Source organism: Streptopelia decaocto (genome assembly GCF_964273445.1).
Source record: "Streptopelia decaocto genome assembly, chromosome: 15".
NCBI lineage: Eukaryota > Metazoa > Chordata > Aves > Columbiformes > Columbidae > Streptopelia > Streptopelia decaocto.
This window is the reverse complement of record NC_138670.1, coordinates 10,114,306-10,130,320: the sequence shown is the minus strand read 5'-3', so window position 1 is coordinate 10,130,320 and position 16,015 is coordinate 10,114,306. Positions and strand designations below refer to the sequence as shown.

The window sequence follows — 16,015 nt, the reverse complement described above, 5'->3', positions numbered from 1 at the left end:
CACAGAAATTTGCCTGCAGCTACCAAACACAACCACCTCCTCAGAGATTCACGGGTGTTTCTGAAGTTCACTGTAAGCACTCAGAAGATTGTTAACTGGTTTGGTTCTGTCAGCACAAAACCGTCCAGTACTCAAAAGAACCATTGCTGGTGCTGCAGGTATTACACACAGTTCTGTAAATTAATTGCTTACTGTGGTCCCGAGACTACTCAAAGCTTCAAATTCCTAGCACACAAGGTCTCTTATGCCCTTTCATCTGCTGCATTAAAACAGAAAAATCCCCTTAATTCCATAACTTTCAGAGTTGTCCCTAACACACACGCCTGATGGTAAAGCTGTGAATTGCATCTCTTCTAACCGGAATGCCAAAACCTGGGAGCTAAAGTCAAAAGTTATTTCTGAGATACCCTAGACTGACAAAAGGGCTACCTTATCCTGTTTTGACATTTTGGGCACAGTACATCCTTCTGAGGTTGACTCAGAGCTTCCAAAAGCAAAAGGTTTCTTGCAGTTTTGCTACTTCTGCTATGAGTCACATTTAGCAGGTAACTATACTGTATTAACATGAAAAATATTCCCATTTCAAGTGAGGTGGATGACTGCTTTTGAGTTTTTTATTAGTACAATAAAATGGCAGTCCAACCAATCAGTATTTGAAAACTTTTAAGTCATCCTGTGCTGTTACCTATAGACATGGTTCAGAGTCATGTTATTAACAGATCACCAGCTACAGAAAAATCAACAGCAATTTTCTAGCTGCTGATGACAGTAAAAGCAGAAACAGCCCCAGGCAGAGTGAAACTAACCAAAGGGAGCACTGGGGATCTCCCAAACATCTTGCTTCATTTAAAACAAAACAGAGAAACAAACAAAAGAGAAAATGCAAAAAAGGCATTTTTTGCAGAAATTGTGAGATCCACAGAAGATGCCCTAAATGAGACACAAGAAGTCTGGTGGATTTAGTTGACAGGAGGAACAAAGATTAGAGCTGACTTGATCATATGTGGTAAACATGGATAAAAGATTTCTATCAGAGATCACTGAGTGAAAGACAAATGGAAAACAGACACGTTAATAGGAAAGATGATCAAGTGCCATTTTTAAACTATGAAATTCTTTTGTCTGACATGGGTGGGCTTTCCTGCCAGTAAGGAGCATCTTACTGACAGAGCTATCCCAGTTCAAAGAGAAACAAGAGCCAGTTGCAGAAAATACTGGGTTAAATTCGGTGCCTGTGATCTAGGCTGGGGTGAATAACAAAACGGCCTTTGGGGCTCACATATCAGTTACGGAAAGGTGTTTTACAGAAACTGGTGGGTATTTTAATGTACTGGAGACAGTTTACTCTAAGGAACAGGGGGTCTGGCTCAGAATCACTAGATAATGCCAGCGGCGAGTATCAGAGAGCCAGGCCTGCAGGCTGCCCACACACAGCTGCCATCTGCGTTCACACCCCCGACAGCGTGCGCTCCGCCGGACCCTCACCCGGGCCGCGCCACCACCGCCGCCCGTCGCCATGGGAACGGACGCGGACGCGGGGCATGCCGGGCTGAAAGAAAACGCAAGAGTTAAACCTACGGCAGCGCCCCAGCCTTGACCAATGAACGCTCAGAGGGGGCGGTGGCAGTGACCAATGGCCGGAGGCCGGTGCGGAGGGGGCGTGGCTGCGGGTGCTCGGAGGCGGTCGCTCGGAGGCGGTCGCGGCGCGCACTGAGCATCCCATAGCGCCGTTCCGCCCGGCACAGGGTCAGTCCGCAGCGCCGGACACACGGTGAGGGGAGTGGCTCTCAGGAGACACCGGGACCGGCTGCGGTGCCTCACTCTTCCCGGTGCCCGGGCACACTGGCAGCCGGCACTGCCGGGAGCGGTGAGTGTCCGGCGGCTGCATCCCCTTTCCCGTGTCCCCCCGAGCTGCGGGAGCGCCTGGAGAGCAGGGGCTGAACGGGAGCGGGTCTGAAACCCCCGTTCCTCTGGCTGTGAGCACAGGCTGTGCCTGAGCCTCTGCCACAGCCGGTCAAAGTGCTGCACAGCCCCGGCTGTGGACACAGCGTGGGCCCTGGAACCGGCTGGGCGTGATGGTACCTGTGTGACTGCTGGGCAGGTGGCTGCTCCTGCAACTTTGAATTCTCTTCTTCTTTGCTCAATACAGACAACCATGAGTGATCGAAAGGCAGTGATCAAGAATGCGGACATGTCAGAAGAGATGCAGCAAGACTCTGTGGAGTGTGCTACTCAGGCCCTGGAGAAGTACAACATTGAGAAGGACATTGCTGCTCACATAAAGAAGGTAATTGCTTACTTGTGCTGTCCTTTTGAAATCTCTGTGCACATGAAAAATCAAGCAGGGGGAATGCTGCTGGGCAAGTAGCTCTAGAGAAACAAGTTCTAGAGACACTAGATAATCAAGTTGGACTTTCTCTGCAGGCTGGTGTCCTTATGTTCCTTTCCCCACCCTTTATGTGCACTTTTCCAGGTCCTTCTGTTTTTCTCTTGCAGTACTTTGTACTTGAGCCTTTTCTGCCACTGTCCCCTTGTCAGATGACCAGAGTGGCAGGTGCCTGATGAGCTCGTACAAAACACGGGGGGTCCATGGAGCCTGTTTGAGAAGTGGTGTTTTTCTGACCTTATAATAAGCAGTGGGTTTGTGGCTTTTTTTTTCCTCCCACTAAATGTAAGACAAACTGTTCAGGCTAATGCAGAACAGATGGTTCTCAGCTTCCAATGTGTCACATTTTCTCTCCTACTGGGAGCCAGATTGAGCTGCAATTAGTTCAAGGGTTTGGCTGAGCAGAACACAAGCTCTTGTATGCTCTCACAAAAAGTCTCTTCAGCCAACAGCTGTTATTATAGCTAGTGCAGTGTATAACCACTGACTGCATGGTTTTACTCAGAGTAGACTTGTACACCTGAGTTAGGACCCAAGAGAAGGTCAAGAAGATGTGCCAGGGGAGGTTTAGGTTGGACATTAGGAAAAGGTTCTTCACCCAGAGGGTGCTGGACACTGGAACAGGCTCCCCAGGGAGGTGTCACAGCCCCAAGCCTGACAGTGTTCAAGAAGAGACTGGACAACACCTTCAGACAGATGGTGTGAATTTTGGGGTTGTCACAGCAGGTTCCTGACTACAGTGTGTGGGAAAAACATGGTCTCATGGCAGTGTATCAAAGAAGTGGCAGAGAGTTTTCCATCTATTGTCCTTTCACCATCCTTGAAAACATCTAAGCAAGTCAAAATAATAACTTGGTCTGTATAGATTCAGAACAAGCAGTGAAGTTTTAAAAGTTATCGTTTGAGATCATGGGAATTTGAAGAAAAGTTACTTCCCCAAACATGTTTTAAGGTTATTCTTGCTCAGCTTGGAAGCACTTTTTTTTTTTAGTCTGAGTAAGCAGCAGATGAGTTAAAAAGTGACAGATGATCCTTGCACTTAAGAGCATATGCTGTTCCTTAATTGCCTTCTTCCAAAAGTGATAGTCGCTAACAAGTGACGTATTGAAAAAAAAACCAACCCTGTTGAACTATATTAGTACAATTCTCACGGAAATGCTGAATTCCTAGTTCTGTCTTCTGCAGGAGTTTGACAAGAAATACAATCCCACTTGGCACTGCATCGTGGGAAGGAACTTTGGCAGCTACGTGACTCATGAGACCAAGCACTTCATCTACTTCTACCTTGGCCAAGTCGCTATTCTTCTTTTCAAGTCTGGGTAGGACCACGGACTGTTACTGAAACTTGCACCTGGACTGCAGACCAACTCAAAACAGGCTCCTGCCTTCAGCCTTCCTGAGGAAACAGACCCTGATCTTCAGGTCTTTTGTGGTATTGTTAATGGTCAGGGATTTTGCTGTAGCAGCTGCTATTTTTATTGTGGCTATAAAAAAGGCAAAAGTGTCTTCCGTGTATTTATTTTCTTTCAGAAGATGGCTTCTTTGCTAATAAAACTGTTGGAACAAGTTTATCCTTTAGAGTTTTCTCTACCCTTCTGCCCTCTTAGTGTTTGCATTACCTTCTATTCCACCATGAATGAAGGAGGAACATCCCCACCTCCATTTCACCCCCCCAGTCCACAGCAGCTGAAGCCTGAGCTAATCTAGAAACGCGTCATCATTCAGTAACTGAGAACAACAGGAGATATTTTCCCTGAGATAAAAGAGACTGGTTTTCAGTTCTCGATAAGAATATTTTCAGCATGTACAACCTCCAGTACAAATTCTGGAGTTTAGATCCCGTGTTGCTTTTCCGATTTCAAGTGAGCTGGTGAGCTAAAAGCAACAGTCCTTTCGTCTCCCCGTTTTCAGAAGAGACAATGTAATCCCATGTCATGTCATCGCAGAATACAGTTATGCAGTCACTTTCCTTAGGAAAAAAAAAAATCCTTTCTTAAAAATATACCTTCTTAGAAAGATTAAAATATTGACTTAGATGAAAAAAAGTTGATGCAGAGCTGTTTTATTTCACAAGCCTTCCATGTGCCTTCGAAAGAAGGAATTGTGGGGAAAAATCCCTTAAGAGTCCACATAACAAAGATAATCAGCTTAATAAAAATCTAATAAATCCAAGTTACTTCTCACTGGCATGATATCCTCCTTGAAGCTTAGTAAAAAAAAAAAGGAGGATTCTTATTTGAAGACCAGTCAGTCTATTTCTGGTAACTGAAGTTGCTTCATTTGTTAGCATTGCTCAGTTTCGGCCATGTCCTTTGCACTGCACTTGAAGGATAGTGCAAATGTAAGGAACACGACAGGAGTCACTTCATCTACAGGTTTCATGGGCAATAAAAGGTAGCCGATGTTCTTCCAGGTGACTGCTGAGCAAGAACCTGTTGTGTAAGTTCTTAAAACTCCTCTTCAATCTTGAGAGCATTGAAATTCCACACAGCCTTCATATTCCTCAAGAAAATTACACTTCCTGTGTTTTGCTACATGGTAGACTCACAGTTTGAAACCAGAGTGAATGGCAACAATGCCCGAGTTTAAATTCTGATAATCCACCTTAAGAAACCCAGCATCTTCTATCATTGCCTTCAATTCCTCCTGAAAAATAATAGTTCCATAATTTTAACTATAAGCCTATAAGCCAGCTGACTGCAAGACCATACTGGGACCATGTTGTGTGTTTGTGAATTCAGAAAAATACTGTCTTACCTGAGGGGGAAAACGTCGGATGCTCTCCACAAGATACTGGTAAGACTTCCAGTCACCAGCAATAACCTCACCCAGCACAGGGATAACCTGGAAACTGTACAGATCATAGAGACTGCACAGACAGAAAGTAAATACAGATTAATACAAACAAGTTTAAAACAAACCCTCTCCAAGACAAGTTGATATCTGTACCACAGAATCACAGACTGGTTGGGGTTGGAAGGGACCTCTGGAGATCATCTAGTCCAACACCCATGCTAAAGCAGGTAAAGCTAGAGCAGATCACACAGGAATGTGTCCAGGCAGGTTTGAACGTCTCCACACCCGCTCTGGGCAGCCTGTTCCAGGCTCTGGCACCTCAAAGTAAAGAAGTTTCTCCTCATCTTCATATGGAACCTCTTGTGTTTCAGTCTGTGCCTGTTGCCCGTCATCCTGTTGTTGGGCACCACTATGCTATGCAGTCTGTGTCTGAATTTAGAAGGGCACAATGAGGTGGCCTCAAAGTGTCTCCATCTCCTATTCTGGCTAAGTACAAATAAGAGAGCCCTGTGACATGGCATTAAGTGTCATCATGTTCCTACCTGGAAAGAAGAGGGTTGCTGACGTGACTAAATTCAAGGCAGAGAAATCTTCCTCCTGGTTTCAGCACACGATAAGCCTCCTGAAGGGCCTGAGACAAAGCAGACAGAATAGGTTTGTTTCTGTAAAACAGCACCTGCCTATTATCATGCCAAGTGATGGCAACTCAGTGATGAACTGAAAGAGGTAAGGAGAATCCTGACTGGCAACCTCCAATATTTGCTTGTGGAGAAGCAGCTCGAGGCAAGTGCAAAAAAACCTCCAACCAAACAACAAAGACAAAGTAGAACAACTCTTGCTGCTACATAAATAGATTTATACCAGGCTTTGTGTTGAAACTATGATGTCGGGTTTGCAATTTTTCTTCTTTTTTTCCCTACTCTCAGTTGATGAATGTTTGCCAGCAGAGCTCTTGTAATTACACACCAAACCCAAAAAGGAGGTGACTCAGCTACAAGAAACCGAAAATAAAAAGGAGGCAAGATAGCTTTTCTTTTTTTTTTTTTTAATCAAAAGATTTTACTCCACTGTGAGGCACACCCAAAGCATCAAAGCAGAAGTGATACCGGGTCTTAGATGAGCAATGCGTGAGAACAGGGAGGAAGGAGAGGGAAGAAGAAAACCTTTGGCTACTTTGAAAATTCCATCCTATATGCAAAATAAAACACCCAAGAAGAACCAAGACAAAATTCTGATTACAACTGTATGTATTTTCACAAAAGAGTGCAGCCAAGTTGTATTCAAGAATCACTGGAGGCTGTACATCTGCTTGGCTTCAACTGTCATGTTCCTAAGGAATAAAATATAAACAGCACACATACGTGAAGGGAGCTCTGCAAAACAATTGGAGGTTTGGATGTGTTTTGTATCAAGTCTCCAGGGAGCTATGCTAACAGTCTGCTGCATCCATGAAGGGGTATTAAGACAGACAGCCTGTGCTTCAGAAGGGTGCAAGACAAAGCCCTGTGAAAGGACATCTGCATTAGGAGAAGTTCAAAGGCATATGGCACCAGGTGGTTTGGATCCAAACGCTACACCTTCCACAGAACAGTATTGCCAAGGTTGTAACACTCTTCCAAAACAGACAACTAGTCTAGCTGTTTTTGAAGGACAGATATCGTTTAGAACAAAGGGTACTCCTTACCCTAATTAAAATCACGCTTGTTCTTCACAGGAAACCCTGCTGCTGGCCCATGGAAAGACACTGAGCAGCAGTGGGCTGAATGGGTTTGCGCAGCCGCAGTGGTGGCAGCAGCTGCTTCCCATGCTGCTCTGGGAGCTCTGCGTGCTCAGGCATGGAAAAAGAACCAGGCAGAAGGCGCTGGACCTACTGCAGGTGGGATGCAGATCATATGCTCCAGGAGGATCTGAGACATGCAGAGTGACTGCACTGTGCATGTGTAGATGCAGCCACACCACAGGTCAGGAGAAGTGGGGAATGACTGTAGCGTTCAGCCCTTTTTGTCTTCAGAAGTGATTGTCTTGCTGAGTTGGAAGGATTGGGCACAGCTAGTATAAATCTAACCTTTTATGACAAATGTGGGGCATTTAATTACATTATTCATCCAAACAAGTTGCACACTACATGCCACTTATTGCTTCCTCTGCTAGAATGAAAAACCTCAGGTGAACTGTAAGGACCCCATGTCAGGATACACTACAACAACTTACCAAATCAATACGAGTTACATTTCGGATTCCAAAGGCAATTGTGTAAACATCAAACTTATCATCATCAAAGGGCAACTCTTCAGCATTCCCAAGTACCCAGGACAAGCCTGTAATAAAAACCAAGGACACAGAATTGAACTCAGACTGCTCCTGAAAGTCTAGAACTTATCTATTCCAGAAGGAAATTATTATTAATAAAGCGATATTTAAAACTAATAATTCAATTTTGCAGTTTTGTTGGTGGAAAGACACCTCAGTCTATACTCACAAACCTTTCAAGGCCCTGTATTGTACAGCTGTCTGTCAAGCAAAGTACTTAATTTTGCAGATCAGCCAAAGCATTCTTCTGCATATACATGCACATTGTGCTCAGAATGCCTTAGGGTGCCAAGAAGATTTTACCCAAATCTTGCATCGTAGCAGAAAGCAACTGGCTTTCCAGAAACTGGCTGCCATTTGTTTGTAGTGAAGTTGCAAAAGTAAGAGTCTCTGCTCAAAGTATTAAGTATTGTTTAAGTATTATTCAAGAAGATCACCGTACATCTGAACAACATACTACATATATGCTCACTGAAAAAGTTACTTGACACTGGCAAATACGCAAGCACAGCTCTAGTATACACCCTGGCTATATAATGCGTATTGTAATCCTGAAGTGGTGATTACCTGACAGATACCATATGTTAAATTCTTGCTATCAGGCAAAGGGCACAATGCATGACTTACCTTCAGTGTAGCCAAGATGCTGTGCTTTCTGCTTCCCAACTTTTAACATTTCTTTGTTAATGTCACAGACCACCACTTGGGAATCCCCTAAAGACTTTGATTTGTCTTCCTGGTAACTCTCAGCAATTTCCTGCCACGATAAATTTTGATGGTGCCTAAGCTTCCGTTGGAGCTGACGTTCTCGTACAGAGCGAACATAATTAATAAATCTAAAGGCGATGTCACCTGCATTTGTATTACAAGAAAGATACGTGTTTTGGAATGTTTTCTGACTATAAGAAATTGGAACATAATGCTTTGAACATCAAACTGAGTTTTTATTTAGATATATGTAAATAAAAACCACACACACAGGGTGGGAGCGAAAGAAGGGGGAAAGAAAATAAAACAAAGAAAGGGAATGTATTAAGAGCAAGGAGTCCATGACTTCCTATAAATGGAAAGAGTTTTCCATAACATATAATAGCAGTACTATAACTCTTTCAGAGCCTTGAAGCAAGATATTACAAAACACGTAGCAGTTACCTCTCAACCCTTCTCCTGGAAAATCAAGTAGGTGCTTCACTAGTTTTAAAGACAGGGAACTGAGGGTGAAAAAAAAGCCCAGGCAACTCCATTCTGAGCAGACTGAAAGAGTTCAAATCCAGCATGGCATTGTCATGTGGAACTCACCAAAACTATTTACCTGTTCCTCCAGCAACATCAAGAAGAAGTGTTCCTGGGGAAGGGTTCATTTTATGGACGAGGATATCCTTCCACACTCGATGAATCCCTAGAGTCATTGAATCGTTCATTACATCATATTTCTTGGCCACACTTTCAAAGACTTGGTAAACTGCAAAGAAAAGACATGAGAATTAAACGGAATATTACCTAAAAATGCTCCTGTGGAAGTGAAAAGTGTCATTTATGTCCTCGTGGAAGTCTGCCACCATGTGGAACTGAAAAATACCACTCAAAAACTCTTTATAATTGACAGAATCCTGAGCCTCTTGCCTGACATACATCTCTTTGGAGAAACAGCTTCTTCCCGTAGCGCTTCCGGAGCTGAAGGAATAATCGAGTTGGTGTAACACTGACACTATTCACCGAGATTGCCGGTAACGTCTCAAACCAACGGCCCAGCCCAAAACCCATCTCCAGCCCCCACGGGCACCGGGAGCCCCGTCAGGTTCCAGCCCGGCCCAGCCCGCCCGGCGCCGCCGCCGCTCTCACTTTTCTCCCTCCTCTCCGCCTCCGTCACGGTCTGGAAGCCGAAGTGCATCTCCGGCCCCGCGGCGAGGCCCCGCACGGAGCCGCAGAGCGCCCGCAGCGCCCCGCCGGGCCGGCCCAGCAGCGCCCGCGCCGGCCACAGCCCCGCGGCCGCCATCTTGCAAGGGCACGACCTCCCCCCGGCCCGCCGGCCCCGCCGCAGCACCGCCCGCCGCGCCGGGACCGGCTCCGGCAGCCGCCGCACCGCCGGAGGGCGCGGCCGCGGGCGGGGCGGCCGCGCTCCGTACTCGGCCCCCAGAGCCGCGAGGAATCCCGGGGCTACGAACTGAATCCCGCCCGGCAGAACATACCTGACAGGGGAAAAAATAAACAAACTAACCCAGAAACCCCCAAAGCCCACACAGTGTATTTGAGTAATTTTGCAAATAGTTTTCTCTGACTTCTTCAGATTTTTCGTTTTGCAGAGGGGGGGCTGGTTTGTGGGCACTGATGACCTGAGGGGAAGAGGGAAAGGTTCTGATTCCCGTCAGGAACACTGGCACAAATTAGAGACCTTTTCTATTTTTTTTTTTTTTTTTGCAAAAGCCGTCCTGCTTATGGCATTCTTTGAATAATCCAGAAATTCCTGACAGCTTTGTAGATACAAAGAGGTTACTTAACCCCTTCTTGTGAGGTTTACATCACGTCATTCCCCGAGCACGAGTGGGCCTCCCTCGCCACGATCTTTCCACTTTGGGACTTACTAGTGCCATCCTCAGGCTCTAGCATGATTTTCTCATCTACAGAACTAGGCAAAACCTGAAATACAGATATTTGCTCTATACTCTTTGTGGCAGGATGCCTTAAAGCATCACACGTGCTTTTTAGTTGTTTTGTTTGTTGTTTTCGTGTCTAGCAGAGGAGTTACCAAGAAAGCCTCTCACGCTGCAGTCACAGGCCGCTGTACCAGCCACGTCCAGGCAGCTCAGCCATGAGGAAAGAAATGGGAAGGCCGAGAAGAGGCTGCACACCACTTCAGAGCAACCAACCCAGACATACCCACACACAGGGCGCTGCGGATGGGCCATACACCGGGCTCGCCCCGGCGGAGGCTTTGTGGGATCCACCCCAGAGGCCCCGCTCCCACCGAGGCCGCGGTTCCATCTGCATCTTCGCTGCCGCCCGTCGCTATGGGAACGGGTGCGGGCGCAAAGCATGTCGGTCTGAAAGAAACTGCTGCAGTAAAACGCTATGAGAGCGCCGGTTCCTGGCCAATGAGGACTCGGGGGGGTGGTGGCGGTGACCAATGGCTGGCGGTCACTACAGAGGGGGTGGGGCTGGGGGCGCTTGGAGGCGACGGCGGCGCGCGCGGGTCGGTTAAACCGACGCGGCGGCGGAGCGTGCAGTGTGATCGAGTTCGTCAGTGCCCCGCCCGCTGCGTTCCACACAGGGCTGGTCCCGCGGCACCTGCCAAACGGTGAGGAGAGCGGCGTGAGGGCTTCGAGCGGTGTGGTGGGGCAGCTCCGAGAGGGGCCAGGTCCCGCTCGGGCACCGGGAAGACTGAGGCCGGGCAGCCAGTACCCGGGCGCCGCGGCGGCTCCCCCGTGGCCAGCCCCTTTCCCAGCGGTTGCCGCCCCTTTCCCACATCCCCGCGAGCTGCAGGCAGGAGTCTTCCCTGGAGCCGTACAGGGCTCCGAGCCCTTGGCGGGGGGCGCTGGGCTTCATTCGGTCCCGCTTGCAGGGAGAGACCGGCGGGGCCGGGCGCGGCCGCCCTCTGGCCCGGGGCTCCCGGCCTGCGTCGAGCTGCGCCAAGCTGGACGGGGGCCGGGAGGGCGGCGGCCGGCGGGCTTTGAAACCGCTGCGACGGAGCTTGTACGGCTGCAGGCGGGAGCGCCTGGAGAGCAGGGGCTGAACGGGAGCGGGTCTGAAACCCCCGTTCCTCTGGCTGTGAGCACAGGCTGTGCCTGAGCCTCTGCCATAGCCGGTCAAAGTGCTGCACAGCCCCGGCTGTGGGCACAGCACGGGCCCTGGAACTGGCTGGGAGTGATGGTACCTGTGTGACTGCTGGGCAGGTGGCTGCTCCTGCAACTTTGAATTCTCTTCTTCTTTGCTCAATACAGACAACCATGAGTGATCGAAAGGCAGTGATCAAGAATGCGGACATGTCAGAAGAGATGCAGCAAGATGCTGTGGAGTGTGCTACTCAGGCCTTGGAGAAGTACAACATTGAGAAGGACATTGCTGCTCACATAAAGAAGGTAATTGCTTACTTGTGCTGTCCTTTTGAAATCTCTGTGCACATGAAAAATCAAGCAGGGGGAATGCTGCTGGGCAAGTAGCTCTAGAGAAACAAGTTCTAGAGACACTAGATAATCAAGTTGGACTTTCTCTGCAGGCTGGTGTCCTTATGTTCCTTTCCCCACCCTTTATGTGCACTTTTCCAGGTCCTTCTGTTTTTCTCTTGCAGTACTTTGTACTTGAGCCTTTTCTGCCACTGTCCCATTGTCAGGTGACCAGAGTGGCAGGTGCCTGATGAGCTCATACAAAACACAGGGGCTCTATTGAGCTCCTACAGTTTTCCTCTGAGAGAAAGCCTGTTTTACATAGTCCTTGATTTCAGTTTTATTGAACTTAATCTTAAGGATCTGTTCGCAGTTCTGTCCAGCTGGGTCAAAATTTGCAAGGAAAGATAGTTTTCTATAAGTCTACTGTAATCACAGCTCTACTTAAGTAGTGACATAAGCAAAAAGAAAAAAAAAACAACAGAAACCAAACCAAAACCGTTCTGGTGGCACTGATTATCTGTTGTTTGCAAAGTCTGTGTCATCCTTTATGTAGGATTAACAATTCTGAACATGGGAAAAATCTAGTTCTGAATATATTTCCTGCTTCGTCAACTCGGGAGAATGGAGAAATCCGAGTGTCAATGGAAGTTAAACTAAAGTGCAATAACTATTTAAAAATAATTCAACTAAGCAGAATGATTGCTTCCACTAGAGAAATCTTGGTTTGCTATGCTCACAATAGAGAAGGGCATTTTTTTCCCCAGATGCAGGGGCTATCTATGACAATGAAGGAGTTTAGTCTAATATTTTTCAGGTGTTCTTTGTAGCAACTACTGGGAATTTGTAGATGATTTGTTTGAAATGTGTAGAACACAAGTTCTTAGAGTTCTTGATGGCACTAGAGTTACAGAGCATGTGGCAGAGAATTTTCTAGCGAGTCCGTTTGGCACCCGTATTGCAGATAACCAATGCAATAACCAACGGCTGAATCTCTGTGAGTATAAAACTAGTGATGAAGCTTTTTCTTAAGGGCTGTAGTTTCAGATGAATTTGGGGGGAGAAAGACTACTTTTCCTGAACAAGGGTGATGTTTTAAACTTACTGCTGCTCAGACTGGAAGAACGATGGCTTTTCTTTGTGGATTTTTTTGCCTAAGCAGCAGGTGAACAATAACATGCAAATAAGATAATCTTGGTACTTAAAAGCATCTGCTCTTCCTCTAATTGCTTTGGTCAGAAAATGAGTATCTGTTTAGAAGAGTTCTTAACTTCTAGTTATCTGTTTTGCAGGAGTTTGACAAGAAATACAATCCCACTTGGCACTGCATCGTGGGAAGGAACTTTGGCAGCTACGTGACTCATGAGACCAAGCACTTCATCTACTTCTACCTCGGCCAAGTCGCTATTCTTCTTTTCAAGTCTGGGTAGAAGCACGGACTGTTACTGAAACTTGCATCCAGTTACAGGACTGTGTGCTGACGGCTCCGACTAGTCACTGCAGCCTTCCTGAGGACGCAGGCCTTGATCTTCAAGGGCAATGGCAGGGATTATGCTATAGCAGATGATGTTACATAGTGGATATAAAAAGAAAAAGTACAAAAGAGTCTTCCTTGTATTTATTTTTTTTCAGAGGCTGCTTCTTTGCTAGTAGAGCTCTTGGAGCAGTTTTTCCTTTGAGAGTTTTATAGCCATCTACAGTATTGCCCAATTACTGCTTGTGCTATGTAAGTACTGACTGTTAGTTCTTTCTGTTTGAAACCTCTCTTCTCATATGTTTTTTTAAAATATTTTTCCCCTCTTGTTTTGCTGGATGTACTACCCCAAAGTCTGAGCTTTCTTTTTCTGCTGATGCCTGTTGGAGAAGTGCTTTGGAAAATAAATGACAATACCTATCCCAGCCGACAGGTTGTTACTTGTGGCTGCTTGGTGCGGTCTGGGCGGCGGCAGTGGGTGACTCGGCCCGGCCCGGCTGTGCCGAGGAGCGCTGCAGGAGGAGGCCGCGGGGCCGGAGGCGGGAGCGGAGAGCAGGCGCTCGGGGCGGTGGCCGAGGACCGGGCTGGTGCCCGCGCCCCCGGACTACAGCTCCCGGCGTGCTCCGCGGCGGGCGGGGAACCGCTCCATCCGGGTCCCCGCCACTGCTGTGGGCCACTTGTCGCCGTGACGGGGCACTGTTCGGCTGCTAGTGGCGTCGTTGGTGCCGCAGCGCTCGGCCCGTGTGACCTCCGCCGTGGACAAGAGCTGCCCCTGCGGCTCCGGTGCGCCCGGCAGCCGAAGGGAGCAGCCGAGACCCGCCTTGGCCGGGCCCACCGTGGCGGAGAGTGAGCCCGAAGGCGGTAAGAGCGGGACGAGCGGCCGGGGGTCGCGCTGCGGGCGGGGCGGGGGCGCTGGCCGCCTTCTGAGGCGGGTGCGGGGCCGTTAAACCGCCGCTGAGGGGGAGCGCGCGCCCCCTCCGCATAGGGCCGGTCCCGCAGCGCCCGCCAGGCGGTCAGGGGCGGGGGGAGCGGGAGGCTGAGGCCGGGGAGCGGCCGCCTCCCCTTGTACGGAAGGACCGCGCTCTGGCCCGGGGCTCCCGGCCTGCGTCTCCAAGCTGGACGGGGGCCGGGAGGGCGGCGGCCGGCGGGCTTTGAAACCGCTGCGACGGAGCTTGTACGGCTGCAGGCGGGAGCGCCTGGAGAGCAGGGGCTGAACGGGAGCGGGTCTGAAACCCCCGTTCCTCTGGCTGTGAGCACAGGCTGTGCCTGAGCCTCTGCCACAGCCGGTCAAAGTGCTGCACAGCCCCGGCTGTGGGCACAGCGTGGGCCCTGGAACCGGCTGGGAGTGATGGTACCTGTGTGACTGCTGGGCAGGCGGCTGCGCCTGCAACTTTGAATGTTTTTTGCTGTTGGATACCGACATCCAGTGGTGATCAGACAGCTGTGATAAAGGATATAAAAATGTAAGAAGAGATGCAGCAAAATCCTGTGGAGTGTGATGTTTTGGCCATAGAGAAATATAAGGGCTGCAATATTTCTTTCAACATTATAAATAGGGTAGATGTTGTAATATCCTTTTGTTGAACACTGTTCACAGCAGAAGTCAAGCAGGGTGGGTGTTGGTACACTTTTTGGAAAAACAAGTTCTGTGGACATGAGATTTCTCTTTTTCCTTAGTGTTGCTCATGCTCCTCATTTCCCTGTGAACAACCACCTTCCAAAGAAATCTCAAATCCAGAATATCTGAATGCTGAGCTAAATGCACGATTAAGTCAGTAACCCAGAGCTACACAGAGGAGCCCTGCGGTGTCAGGGACAAGCAGAGTCACAGCTGGCCCTAGGCCTGGCTGGGCGGCAGCCCGGCTGCCCAGTGGCTGAATCCCAGTGACCTGGTGTGGTTAAGGGCTGTGCTGGTAGACGTGTGGAGCCTTGAAGATAAGCTCGATGCCCTGCATGTGTTTTCAGAAAGTTCCTGCTGATCGCAGCTTGTTGAGAAGAATCTCAGAAGCTGCTTCCCTGTGTGCACCCAAAGCTTTTGTCTGGTTGGAGGTACGGGGAGCGCTCAGCCGGGCTCGGTTTGGCAGTAAATCCAACTACCGGAGAGCACTGGGGCGCCTTTTAGCCATGTCTCCTTCCTATTCCCTTGCGGCATCCTCAGTATTACAATAGTTTTGTGAGGCGTTCAGGCTGTAGCCGGTTTCCGGCAGTGTCCCCTCTTACCGTGGACAGCCGCGGCGGCGGGGCCGTTGCGTGGGGGGCGCCAGGAGAGGGCGCTGCGGGCGCGGCCCCGCCGGAGCGAAGCGGCTGCTGCGGCACCGCGCGTCCCCGTCGCTATGGGAACGGGCGCAGGCGCGAAGCATGCTGGTCCCAGCGGGAACACACCCCCAAGCGGGCCGCGTCCTGGCCAATGAGCGCTCGGGGGGCTGGTGGCGGTGACCAATGGCGGGCGGGCGGTGCGCAGGGGGCGGGGCTGGGGATGTTGAACCGCCGCTGAGCTTCGTTCCTCCCGTCGGCTGGAGGGGCTGGTGCGGGCCCTGGAACTGGCTCTGAGTGGTGGTACCTGTGGGGTGCTTGGCAGGTTATCCTGGCGGGTGGGTACTCCAGCAGCTTTGAATGCTTGTCTTTGTTTATTACAGGTAACCATGGGTGATCAGAGGCTGTGATAAAGGACACAGACGTGTCAGAAGAGATGTAGCAAGACTCTGCGGAGTGTGCCATTCAGTCTCTGGAGCGATGCAACATTGAGCATGGCATTACAGCTCATATGAAGTGGTTAAGTGTTTAATTGTAATGTCTTCCTATTGAATGGTATATAGACTTCAAAAATCAAGCTAAAAGGTTAGTTCTATAGAAGCAAGTTCTGTGCACACTAGATAATCCAGTCAGACTTTCTCTGCAGACTGGTGTCCTGATGTTCCTTTTTATGTACCCCTTACATGCATTTTTCCG

General features: G+C 49.0%; 3 protein-coding genes and 1 long non-coding RNA gene across 4 annotated transcripts; 3 read left to right on the top strand and 1 right to left on the bottom strand.

The window, feature by feature from the left end:
• Positions 1-1,666: 1,666 nt before the first annotated feature.
• On the top strand, positions 1,667-3,957 carry LOC309446495 (dynein light chain 1, cytoplasmic). Its single transcript, XM_082066300.1, has 3 exons — positions 1,667-1,867; positions 2,150-2,287; positions 3,572-3,957. Exons 2-3 carry the CDS (start codon positions 2,156-2,158, stop codon positions 3,707-3,709), a joined length of 270 nt encoding a protein of 89 aa, XP_081922426.1. The 5' UTR covers positions 1,667-1,867; positions 2,150-2,155; the 3' UTR covers positions 3,710-3,957.
• A 475-nt stretch (positions 3,958-4,432) lies between these two features.
• On the bottom strand, positions 4,433-9,544 carry COQ5 (coenzyme Q5, methyltransferase). The gene is made up of 7 exons (XM_082066299.1): positions 9,335-9,544; positions 8,805-8,954; positions 8,120-8,344; positions 7,394-7,500; positions 5,725-5,813; positions 5,144-5,255; positions 4,433-5,032 (listed from the first exon to the last, which is right to left on the bottom strand). Exons 1-7 carry the CDS (start codon positions 9,486-9,488, stop codon positions 4,931-4,933), a joined length of 939 nt encoding a protein of 312 aa, XP_081922425.1. The 5' UTR covers positions 9,489-9,544; the 3' UTR covers positions 4,433-4,930.
• Positions 9,545-10,645: 1,101 nt separating this feature from the next.
• LOC309446476 (dynein light chain 1, cytoplasmic-like) lies at positions 10,646-13,496 on the top strand. The gene is made up of 3 exons (XM_082066279.1): positions 10,646-10,787; positions 11,431-11,568; positions 12,885-13,496. The coding sequence occupies exons 2-3, from the start codon at positions 11,437-11,439 to the stop codon at positions 13,020-13,022; spliced, it is 270 nt and encodes an 89-aa protein (XP_081922405.1). The 5' UTR covers positions 10,646-10,787; positions 11,431-11,436; the 3' UTR covers positions 13,023-13,496.
• Positions 13,497-13,744: 248 nt separating this feature from the next.
• On the top strand, positions 13,745-15,964 carry LOC309446455. The gene is made up of 2 exons (XR_014185462.1): positions 13,745-13,927; positions 15,703-15,964. It is a non-coding gene; the product is annotated as an uncharacterized lncRNA (long non-coding RNA).
• Positions 15,965-16,015: the final 51 nt, after the last annotated feature.

Coding starts and splice junctions, on each gene's coding strand:
- LOC309446495 (XM_082066300.1), top strand. CDS start 2,156: ATGAGTGATCGAAAGGCAGTGATCAAGAATGCGGACATGTCAGAAGAG. Junction 2,288..3,571: donor TTGCTGCTCACATAAAGAAG/GTAATTGCTTAC, acceptor TGTCTTCTGCAG/GAGTTTGACAAGAAATACAA.
- COQ5 (XM_082066299.1), bottom strand. CDS start 9,488: ATGGCGGCCGCGGGGCTGTGGCCGGCGCGGGCGCTGCTGGGCCGGCCC. Junction 8,955..9,334: donor GGCGGAGAGGAGGGAGAAAA/GTGAGAGCGGCG, acceptor TTTTCTTTGCAG/TTTACCAAGTCTTTGAAAGT. Junction 7,501..8,119: donor GCATCTTGGCTACACTGAAG/GTAAGTCATGCA, acceptor TTTTTATTACAG/GCTTGTCCTGGGTACTTGGG.
- LOC309446476 (XM_082066279.1), top strand. CDS start 11,437: ATGAGTGATCGAAAGGCAGTGATCAAGAATGCGGACATGTCAGAAGAG. Junction 11,569..12,884: donor TTGCTGCTCACATAAAGAAG/GTAATTGCTTAC, acceptor TCTGTTTTGCAG/GAGTTTGACAAGAAATACAA.